At 41.4% G+C, this 12,141-nt stretch overlaps 1 protein-coding gene across 1 annotated transcript in view; it reads left to right on the top strand.

Annotated features, from left to right (window-relative positions):
• Positions 1 to 12,141, top strand: part of LOC145346377 (oxygen-regulated protein 1-like) — a 208,018-nt gene that overhangs the window by 183,314 nt on the left and 12,563 nt on the right. Inside the window, exons 33-34 of the mRNA XM_080193537.1 lie at positions 6,720 to 6,886; positions 8,217 to 8,436. Coding sequence (XP_080049663.1) covers positions 6,720 to 6,886; positions 8,217 to 8,436 — 387 coding nt within the window. The remainder of the gene's footprint in view (positions 1 to 6,719; positions 6,887 to 8,216; positions 8,437 to 12,141) is intronic.

The raw sequence follows: 12,141 nt of genomic DNA, 5'->3' as shown, positions 1-12,141 counted from the left end.
CACCTTCTTTCTAAAATTAGTACACATTTAATAATCTACTCCCTCTGCAAGCTCTTAGACATTGCTTCTCTCTTTTTGCTGCCAGGCTCTAAGCACTCCACTGACCCAGGATTTTCTTGATAGCTAGAGATTGTGCAGAGCCACATAGTCTGCAGAATGGCAAGTGGGTGGTCACTGAAGTTTAGAAGGAGTTTGAAGCTTATTGATTAGTGTCACAAGTAGGCTTACATTAACACTGCAATGAAGTGACTGTGAAAATCCCCTAGTCGCCACACTCTGGCGCCTGTTCAGGTTCACTAGGGGAGAATTTAGCATGGCCAATGCATCTAACCAGCATGTCTTTCAGATTGTGGGAGGAAACCAAAGCACCCAAAGGAAACCCATGCAGGCACAGGGAGAATGTGCAAACTCTGCATGGGCAGTGACCCAAGTCAGGAGTCAAAGCCGGGTTCCTGGCACTGTGAGCCAACCCCACCACCACCAACCACCCCCCCTCCCCCCGCCCTCCATGATCTATCCTTGGATTTTCCTATTTCTCATCTACACACTCCCACTCATTGACATCAACCACAATCACGTCGGATTCAACATTTTGGCTTATGGCATTCAGTTCTTTTGCACCATCACCTCTTTTAATTCCTTCAATGTTATTACATTATCAGATGGTTTGTCCAGCATTCACTATTGAATGATTTGAGATTTTCTCTACTTAAATATTGAGGGAGAATATCATAACTATTGCCCTCCGTCTCCAGAATAAGCTCTTTTCCCTAACCACTGATTCCACACTTCTTGGCAACTGTCTGAGGCCGAATGAATCTGTTAGGAAACTTGATGTCCTATCTCTCCCTGAGATTTGCTTCCAACATATTTGCAATGTCACTAAAATTGCCTTTTTCTACCTCTGTAACATGACCTGACTTTCCATGCTGCAGCTTATCTGCTGCTGAAGCCTTCGCCCACGCTTTTGTTATCTTTAGATTTGATTGGTCTATACCAACGTACAGCTGGATAGCATCTGAAATGTTATCCTCTACACACTGGACATTATCCAAATTCCTGTTGGCCCTGTTCTAACTCACACCAAGTCCCATCCACCTATCACCCTGTTCTCCCTGACCTATATTGAATCCCAGCTAAGCAACAACTCAATTTTATAATTTTCACCCTTGTTTTCAGATCTCTCCGTGACCTGATCCATCGCTATTTCTGTAAACTCTTACAGACCCACAGATTTCTCAGATACTTTTAATCGCTTCACCACTGTGGACCATGCCTTTAGCTGCCTTGACTCTAAGCTCAAAAATTCCCTCCCCCTTTGATGCTCTGCCTCATTATCCTTCTGTAAGGTGATCTTTAAAACTACCACTTTGACTAAACTATAGATTATCTTTTGGTTTTATGTTCCATTTATGTGAAGAAGTTTGGATGTTGCCTTATGTTAAATAAGAAATGGAAGAACAAGCATTGTTGTGATAACAGGAGACTTAAACTTAAATTTTAAACTTTATTTATTAGTCACGAGTGTGAAATTCCCCTAGTCACCACAGTCTGGCACCTGTTCAGATCAATGCACCTAACCAGTATCTTTCAGATTGTGAGAGGAAACCATAGCACTCAGAGAAACCCACACAGACATGGGGCAGGGAGAACTTTCAAACTCCACACAAACAGTGATCCAAGCAGGGAACTGAACTGGGGTCCCTGGCGCCGTGAGGCAGCAATGCTAACCACTATGCTACTGTGCTGCCCCCTTACAGAATGGGGTATTGATTGAGTTAAAAATAAAAATTTTTGAAATGTGTTCAAAATTTTCTAGATCAGTATTTTTCCTGTCTAACGCAGAGGCATTGCTAGATCTAGATCTAGTTCTTTGATTTGATTTATTATTGTCACATGTATTAACATACAGTGAAAAGTATCGCTTCTTGCGCTATACAGACAAAACATACCGTTCATAGAAAAGGAAACAAGAGAGTGCAGACATACCTAGGGTATAGAGAAAGATCAACTTAATGCAAGGTAAGTCCATTCAAAAGTCTGACAGCAGCAGGAAAGAAGCTGTTCTTGAGTCAGTTGATACGTGATCTCAGACTTTATATCTTTTTCCTGAAGAAAGGAGGTGGAAGAGAGAATGTCTGGGGTGCATGGGGTCCTTAATTCTGCTGGCTGCTTTGCCAAGGCAGCGGGAAGTGTAGACAGAGTCAATGGATGGGAGGCTGGTTGCCTGATGGATTGGGCTACATTCACAACCTTTTGTAGTTTCTTGCGATCTTGGGCAGAGCAGGAGCCATACCAACCTGTGATACAACCAAAATAATGCTTTCTATGGTGCATCTGTAAAAGTTGGTGAGAGTCACAGCTGACATGCCAAATTTCCTTAGTCTTCTGAGAAAGTAGAGGCATTGGTGGGCTTTTTTAACTATAGTGTCGGCGTGGGGGGACCAGGACAGGTTGTTGATGATCGGGACACCTAAAAACTTGAAGCTCTCGACCCTTTCTACTTCTTTCCCATTGATGTAGACAGGGGCATGTTCTCCTTTACACTTCCTAAAGTCAATGACAATCTCCTTCATTTTGCCTCGTCATTGTTTGAGTCCTGACCCACTACAGTGGTGTCGTCAGCAAACTTGAAATTTGAATCGGAGGGGAATTTGGCCACAGATTCACTATATAAAGAGTACAGTAGGAGCTGAGAACACAGCTTGTGAGGCACTGGTGTCGAGGATGACCATGGAGGAGGTGTTGCTGCCTATCCTTACTGATTGTGGTCTGTGAGTTAGGAAGTTGAGGATCCAGTCACAGAGGAAGGTGTTGAGGCCCAGGCCATGGAGTTTGGAGATCAGTTTCATGGGAATAATAATGTTGAATGTTGAGCTGTAGTCAATAAATAAGTCTGACATAGGTGTCCTTGTTATCTTGATGTTCCAGGGTTGAGTGTAGGGCCAGGGAAATAGCGTCTGCTGTGGACCTGTTGCAGCGATAGGCAAACTGTAGTGGATCCAAGTAGTCCGGGAAGCTGGAATTGATTCACGCCATGTCTAACCTTCTGAAGCACTTCATAATGATGGATGTCAGAGCCACTGGCCAGTAGTTATTAAGGTATGCTGCTTGGTTTCTCGTAGGTACCGGGATGATGGTTGTCTTCTTGAAGCAGATAGGGGCCTCAGATTATTATAAAGAGAGGTTGAAGATGTCTGTGAATACCTCCACCAGCTGATCCATGCAGGCTCTGAGTGCACGTCCGGGTACCAAATTTGGGCCAGTTGTATTCTGCGGGTTGACCTTCAAGACAGCTGCAGGTTGATCCAGGGTTTCCACAGCAGAGGGCATGTCTCACTGATCTCTTGCTCAAAATGGGCGTAGAATGTATTGAGCTGATCAGGGAGGGGTGCACTGGAGCTGGTAATTTTACACGCTTTCATCTTGTAGCCTGTTATGTCTTGCAGACCTTGCCATAATCAGCGGAGGTTGGTATTGCTCACCTGGGACTCTAGCTTAGTCCGGATTGTCTATTGGCATCTTTGATGGATCTCCTTAGATCATATCTGGCTTCTTGTTTCGGTCAGTATCACCTGACTTGAATGCCTCAGACTTGGACTTCTACAAGTAATGGATATCCCTGATCATCCATGGTTTCCGGTTGGGGAACACACAGATTTGCTTCTTTGGCAGTTTTCTACACACTTACTGATGAACAGTTACTGTACTGGCATACGCAATCAGGCTAGCCTCAGGGTTTTTAAATACTGACCAGCCCATTAACTCCAAGTATCCCTGTAGGAGATCATTCCTCAGACCAATATTGCACGACTCTCTTTGATGGATTCTCCAGCTTCAGTTTTTGCTTTTAAGCTGAGAGCAGGAGCACAGCCTTGTGGTCTGATTTGCCAAAGTGTGGGCGGACAACAGAACAGTAGGCATGTTTGATATTTGTGTAGCAGTGGCCTAGGATGTTTAGGTCTGTGGTGGAACAGGAGACATGTTGGTGGTACCTTGGTAGTACACTCTTGAGCTTGGCCCGATTGAAGTCCCCGGCCACACTGAACAAGATCTCAGGGTGTTTCGTCTCAAGGGTGTTCGTAATGGTCGTATTTCGTTCAGCACGATCTTCACATCTGCATGGGCGAGGATGTAAACTGCCATCAGGATAACGGAGATGAACTCCTGCGGAATATAGTAGGGGTGGCATTTTAGTGGGGATTTAAATTGGTCAAGGAGAGAATGTCACACGGAGAAGCATGTTGAAAATAGTGATCATAATGCCATATGGTTTCGCTGAGTTAAGTAAAAGGACATGGAACAATCTAGAATAAAAATATTTACCTTACAGAGGACGTATCCCAGTGAATTGAGGCGGGATCTGACAGATAGAAATATAATGCAAGGAAGAGTTAAAAATAGAATAAATACAGAGAAACTTTTTCCAACAGTTGAAAGGTCAATAAACAAGGATCACAGATTTAAGATGGTTAGCCAAAGAAAATAAAGTTTTAAGCAGGAAGTGGTTAGGATGACTTGCTATAGCAGGAGTGCAGTGAATGTACACTTGATTGATACTGGGAATGGCAGGATTGTCGTACAAGGAGAGATTGGGTCGACTAGATCTCTGTTCACTGGAGTTCAAAAAAATGAAAGGGGATCTAATTGAAGTGCATAAAATTCTGACGCCTGGATGGACTGGATGCAGATATGTTGTTTCCTTTGGCTGAAGGGTCTAGAAAAATGGTTCACAACCTCAAGATACATGGTAGGCTATTTAGGCCTGAGGTGATGAGAGTGGTGAACCTGTGGAATTCTCTACTGCAGAAGGCTGTGGATGCCAAATCACTGAATATATTTCAGAGGAAAATGGATAGAATTCTAGATTCTAAGGGGGTGAGCGTAAATGGCAACCTAGGCACAAAATCTCATGAGAATCTTGAAACTAAATTCTTATCAATGAGATCCTGTTTCTTGATTTTCCATACCCCTTGCCAATGATGTAATGAAGTTCCCGTCCATAACCTCATTTTATATATCTTAATACAATTTTTAATATAATTAGCGAGCTGTTGCCACGTTACCCTGTTTGCTGAATATTCAAACTGGAGTACAACAGGTCTATAATGATGTGATTCAGTTAAAGGGATCCCCTGGATGCAAAGGTAAGAATTGCACCTGGTGAGAGAGGAAAAGACGATAAAGTTTATTTCTTAGTGTCACAAGTAGGCTCACATTAACACTGCAATGAAGTTACTGTGAAAATCCCATCGTTACCACACTCCAGTACTGTTCAGGAGGGAGAATTTAGGTTGGCCAATGCACCTAACCAAGCTCTTGTGGACTGTGGGAGGAAGAGTACCTCCCAGAGTACCCAGAAGAAACCCACAAAGACACAGGGAGAATGTGCAAACTCCACACTGTAACCCAAGCTGGGAATCAAACCCAGATCCCTGACACTGTGAGGAAACAGTACTAACCACCTTGCCGCTATATTTTTTCAAGGACTGTTAGACCAGGAGCATAGAACTTTTCCTTCCTGTTTGGAATAGTTGAGAACTTGTGTTCCCAGAGATGCGAATGTGAATACCATGTAAATTTAATTTACCAAGTAAGTTTAATTTCATTTTGAATGTCGTGATTAAAAGCTTGTTTTGTGGAAAACGTGATGAGATTTAGTTGATTCCATTCCTCAGTTCTAACTCATTCAGCTAATTTTATTTACTTTCATTATCAGACATTCATGAATTGCAAATAATAAAAGACTTTCACAAAAAGAAAATAAGGTAAATGACCATCAGACATAAGAGGACAATTAGACCACTTGGCTCATCGAGTCTGCTCCACGATCAATCATACCTGATTTTTTTTTTCACCCCCATTCTCCTGCCTTTTCCCCATAACCCCTGACCCCTTTATTAATCAGGAATCTATCTATCTTGTCTTAAAGACACTCAATGACTTGACCTCCACAGCCTTTTGCAGCAAAGATTTCCACAGATTCGCCACTCACTGGCTGAAGAAATTCCTCCTCATCTCTGTTTTAAAGGATCATCCCTATAGCCTGAGGTTGTGCCCTCTGGTTCTAGTTTTTCCTACTAATGGAAACATCCTGTCCCTGACCACTCTATCCAGGCCTCATAATATCCTGTAAATTTCAATAAGATCTCCCCCTCATCCTTCTAAACTCCAACAAATACAGACCCAGAGTCCTCAACCATTCCTCATACAATAAGCTCTTCATTCCAAGGACCATTCTTGTGAACCTCCTCTGGACTCTTCCCAAGGCCAGCACATTCTCCCAGACTCCATTTGGAGTCTGACCAGAGCCTTATATAGACTCAGAAGTACATCCCTGCTCTTGTATTCTAGCCCTTTTGACATGAATGCTAACATTGCATTTGCCTTCCTAACTGCCATCTGAACCTGTACATTAACCTTAAGAGAATCTTGAACAAGGACTCCGAAGTCCCTTTGTGTTTCTGATTTCCTAAGCATTTTCCAATTTATAAAATAATCTATGCCTCTTTTCCTCCTTCCGTTCTGGAAATTTGAGATAAAAAACAATTTTTTGGAACTGCACAGCATTTGTAAGGAGAAATAAAATGAGTAAACATCATTTGTAAGAAGAACAAAGAGTAAACAATCAGGTTGGATCCATTGTCAAACTCTTGCCGTGTATGGTTCTCTTCAATAACGTACTTAAGTTTTGATTGTCACAATTTTACACTGCACAGGGAAATTCAAGATCAGCCTGGAAACGGCCAAAGATTCAATGCAACCTGAAAATGTTAAAACAACTCTTGTGGCCTATGGTTCAAAAGGAAAAAGTGATGAAATAGTTCTGTCTTCAGACAAGCCAGAATTTCCCCATTTCCTCCCAGGAACAGTTGATGAATTTTTTGTAAGATATTAAAATGTTTCAACTTTTCAAGATGTTCTATGTGGAAGTGCATATGATATCACATGCAAAGTGCTTGTTGAATATTACAAACCAGTGTACTGATAAATGGAATATTTGCATTGAATCATATGTAACCATGATTGAAGGATTCAAATTACTCTTTATAGTTTTGAGCACAGTAGTTAAAGTAAGAGGTAAATTCACCATATTCCCCAAATCTGCCTTTAGTTATTGGGAAGCTGGGTTAGCTTAGTTAGCTTGACAGCTGGCTCGTGGTACAGAGCGATGCCAATAGTGCAGGCTCAATTCCCATACCAGCTGGGTTTACTCACAAAAGGCCTACCTTCTCACCCTTGCCCCTTGCCTGAACTGTGGTGATCTTCAGGTTAAATTACTACCAACCTATGGTTATCTGGGAATATGGTGACTTTACCTTTTACTTTAGTTATTGTGCTCAAAACTATAAAAGGTAATTGATATCAACTTTATCCTTGATATTGTCCAAGAATCTATCCCTGACCCCACCTTACCTGGATGAGTGCAGCTCCAACAAATACTCAAGAAGCTTGACACCATCAGACAAAGCAGTCTGCATGATTGGCACCCCATCCACAAACATTCACTCCCTCCAACTCCAATGCACAGGAGCAGCTGTATGTATCATCAACATGTACCATCCCTGCAGGAACTCATCAAGACTGCTTAGACAGTTTATTCCAAACCCACAATCACTACCATTTAAAGTACAAGGGAAGCAGATACAGAGGAACACCACCGCATGTAAGTTCCCCTCCAAGCCGTTCACCATCCTGACTAGAAATATATCACTGTTCCTTCACTATTACTGGGTCAAAATCCTGGAATGCCCTCCCTAACAACACTATGAGTATACCTACACCACATTGACTGCAGTCGTTCAAAAAGGCAGCTCACCGCCACCTTCTGAAGGGCAATTAGGGATGGGAAATAAGTGTTGGCCTTGCCAGTGAAGCCCTCATCCCTTGAATGAATGAAGGAATAAATCAATAGAAATATGTGCATAACTACAAATGTATGCTTACAAGTACATTTTGAGGAGCAAATATTTTTGCGTATTGCCACTTATAATGGCATTGCACAGAATTGCACTGATTCCCCTGGACAGAAAAGTGCCACACATTCTTTTTCTATTTTTCTAATTGGAAAATGCTTCACAATGCAGAGCATTGCCTGCCCCAGGGAATCGACGCAAGCCTTGCAATAGTGACACTACATAAATGAATTTCTTCCCCATTATGTCAGATTCTCAATAGTAACACTTTGTCCAGGCGAACATGTTATTCTTTTTTAGATTTTTATTGAAGGTGTGGGAGATATTTATAAGATTCGAGTCAATGGTGAAGAGCTTGGAAACTATGTGGGCTGGCATTTAATGTCAATCGTCTTGGAAGATTTGCAAACAAAACAAGTCTACGTTTTTAACTGCAATACCTGGCTGTCTGCTACCAAAGAAGACAACGAGCTAGTGAAAGAATTTTCTGTAACAAAAGAAGGAAGAGACATGTTACCTGGTAGGAATAATAATTACTATTAAAATTAAATAGATGTAATTTACAAGTCACTTAGAATATTGAAAAAATGAATTCCTATTTTATTTTATTGCATTGTTTAAAAACAGTTGTGGGGCTTCAGCAATTTGAAGTACAAATTTGACAAGAAAGGTATACATTTTATAGCTCTATGTCAAATATCTGTTCTGATGTTTAGGAACATAGAAGCAGAAATAGTCTATTTTGCCTCTCCAGCTGGCTGCACCAATCAATTTGATCCTGGGAGATCACCTAGTTCAACACCATACTTTCCCACACTATCCTCATTTCCTCTGTAGGTATTACTACCCAGAAGTCTATTGATTTCTGTCTTGATAAGCTTAATGATTTTCCAGCCATATCCCAAAGATTTACCACTTTCTAAGTGAAGAAATTCCTCCTCATCTCAATCTTAAATGGCCTGCTCCTTATTCTTAGATGGTGTTCCACACTCACCAGTTCGGTGAAACATCCTTCCTGCATCTACTCAGTCACAGCCTATAAGAATCCTGTATGCTCATATACAATCACTTCTCAATCTTTGAAGCTCTAGACAAGCCCAGTTTCCTCATAAGACAATCCCACTATCCTAAGGTAGAGTCATAGAGCTTTACAGCTTTCGGCCCATTATTGACTGTGCTGACCATCAAGCACCAATCTATTCTAATTCCATTTTCCAGCACTTGGTCCATAGCTTTGAATGCAATGGCATTTCATGTGCTCTTCTAAATGCTTCTTCAATGTTTTGAGAATTCCCGCCTCTACCTCTCCTTCAGTCAATAAGTTCCAAATTCTAACCATTCTTTGGTGAAAAATCAAATCCCCTCTAAATCTCCTGCCCTTTACCTTAAATTTATGCCCCCTGGTTATTGACCCCTCTATTAGGGGGAAAAGTCCCTTCCTACGCACCCTATCTATGTCATTCATAATTTCGTACACCTCAGTCAGGTTCCCCCTCATCCATCTCTGCTCTAAGGAAAACAACTCCAGCCTGTCCAGCCGACCTTCATAGCTGAAATGCTCCAGTCTAGGCAACATTCTGGTGAATCTCCTCTGCACCTTCTCTAGTGCAATCACGTCCTTCCTATAGCATGGCGACCAGAACTGCACACAGTACTCTAGCTGTTTCCTAATGAGCCTTTTGTACAACTTCATGATAATCTTCCTGCTCTTATTTTCTATGCCTTGGCCAATAAAGACAAGTAACCATATGCCTTTTTAACCACCTTATCTACCTGTCTTGCTGCCTTCAGGGATCTACAGGTATACATCCCAAGGTCACCCTGATCCTCTGTACTTCTTAGCATCCTACTGTTCATTATGTATTCCCTTTGATTGCATCACCTCACATTCTCAAGGTTAAATTCCATTTGCCACTATTCTGCCCATCTGACAGCCTGTCTACATTGCCTTGTAATCTAAGGCTTTCCTCCTCATGATTTATCACACTGACCACCAATTTTCATGTCACCTGTGAACTTATTGATCATACATCCTGCTTTCACATCTAAATCATTAATGTATAAGGGACCCAACACAAATCCCTTTGGTACACCACAGGACACAGGTTTCCTGTCACAGAAACAACCTTCAATCATCATGCTCTGCCTCCTGCCATTAAGACAATTTTGGTTCAAATTAGCCAAGTTGCCCTTGGCTATTTTGATATTTTCTTCACCAGTAATTTGTAACAGCCTTCCATCCTGAGAATACCCATTTATTCCTACTCTCTGTTGTCTATTAACTGTTGCCTCTGGTGTCTACTAACCACTTATCAGGCCGTACCAATACATTACTCCCAACCCAATGTGCTCCAATTTTGTTTACTACTTTCTTGTGTGGGACCTAATCAAAGGCCTTCTGTAAATCTAAATACTCCACATCTACTGCTTCTTATTTATCTATGCTACAAGAAACATCTTCAACAATCTTCAACATAATTTCCTGTTCATAAATTCAGCTGACTTTGCCCAATCATATCATCATTTTCTAAGTGTCCAGTTTGTACATCCTTTACAATAGATTCAAACATTTTCTCTATTACTGATGTCAAACTAACAGGCCTGTAGTTATCTGTTTTTCTCTCCCTCCCTTCTTAAATAATGGGATTACATTTGCTACTTTCCAGTCAGCGAGAATCTTTCTAGAATAAATAGAATGTTGAAAGATAATCACCAATGCATCCATTATCTCTATTATCACTTCTTTCAATAGTCTGGGATGTAGCCCGTCAAGTCCAGGGGATTTATCAACCTTCAATGCAATTAATATTTCAAGTAATCCCTTTTTATTAATACTAATTTCTTGCAGCTCTTCATTTTCGTAAGTCCCCCAGTATCTCTGGGAGATTTTCTCTATCTTCCTCCATGAAGATAAAATATCTGTTAAATTTCCCTGCCGTTTTCTGATGCTCCACTATAAATTGTCATGTCTCTGCCTATAAAGGACCCATATTTGGCCATGCTAATTTTTTCCCTTTCATACTTAAAGAAACGTTTACAGTCCACCTTTGAGGTTCTCACTAGCTTGCATTCATATTCCCTTTTCCTTTCCTTTATTAGTTTCTTGGTTCCCCTTTTGCTGTATGCTAAATTACTCCCAATCCTCAGGCTTTTCTGGCAAATTTATAAGCCACTTCCTTTAATTCTAAGATTCGAATGGAATCTTTAACATCTTTTGTTAGCCATGGTTGTTTCACATTTTCTATTGGATTTTTGTGTCTTAGGGGAATATTACATTTGTCATACACCATGTAATACTTCCTTAAATCTTATACATTCTCTATCTATCAAGGAGCACTTCCTTCCAGATAGTTTGGAATCCCTCTGCTATGAGCCATTGCCAGTTATGGAAAGGAAGATGGACAAGCATTTGATGAGAAAATTAATTGGAGAATGTAGGGAATGAACTGTGTATTCTGTTTTTGAATTTGTGACCAATCACATGAACCAAGCTGATTTTTTTTCTGAGCGCCATTCACGTTACCCAGAGGTAGGAGGGAAGAGAAAATAAGAAAAACATGGCCACTGGAAGGAGATAAAATGATGTATGAAAAATTGCTACATAAAGGTGAAAGAGGAGATGAGGGAATTATATGTTTGGATTTTTCTGCAGTTTTTGGGATGCTGGCTGCAGGACCAAATGGGGTTCACAAACCTACAGTTGCTGAGAACCAGACTGAGGGAGCTAATTTCCCACTGGCAACTTCCTGTTTGGCCACTTTTGAGCTTGCAATCTAATCTTGGTGCTGCCGGCCCTATCCGAAATACAACAAGGAGGCTGACTCCATTAAATTCACAGTTTCATCTGCTCTGATGGGATGGTGGAGACAGGCAGTCCCACCACAGGCAAAGTGTGGGCAATCACTTTAAATGTTTCCTAATTAGGACCTTAAATATGCAGATTGGCTACCCACTATTCAGCAGGGGGCAAAGGATCCACATTCCTGCCTGCCCGAGGAAACATCCCCAGCAACAGGGAGCTGTGACAGGGAGCCACCCTAAAGTGGATGTTTGCAATTTTCCTGACCACCCTGTCTCCATTCCTGCCACTCTAGGCTGGGAAAATTCTCCCCATAGATTCTATGACATCCCAGGATGTCAGGAAACAAAATATGACTTTCAATCAGTAGGCTCACGAAAGTATGACTGGTGAGCTACATGAGACAAAAGAGTTGACACTATCTGA

This window comes from Carcharhinus amblyrhynchos, chromosome 8 (genome assembly GCF_965287045.1).
Source record: "Carcharhinus amblyrhynchos chromosome 8, sCarAmb.v2.hapA, whole genome shotgun sequence".
NCBI classification, from domain to species: domain Eukaryota; kingdom Metazoa; phylum Chordata; class Chondrichthyes; order Carcharhiniformes; family Carcharhinidae; genus Carcharhinus; species Carcharhinus amblyrhynchos.
Note: the sequence above shows the minus strand (reverse complement) of the source record. Positions and strands in the feature narration are given on the sequence as shown.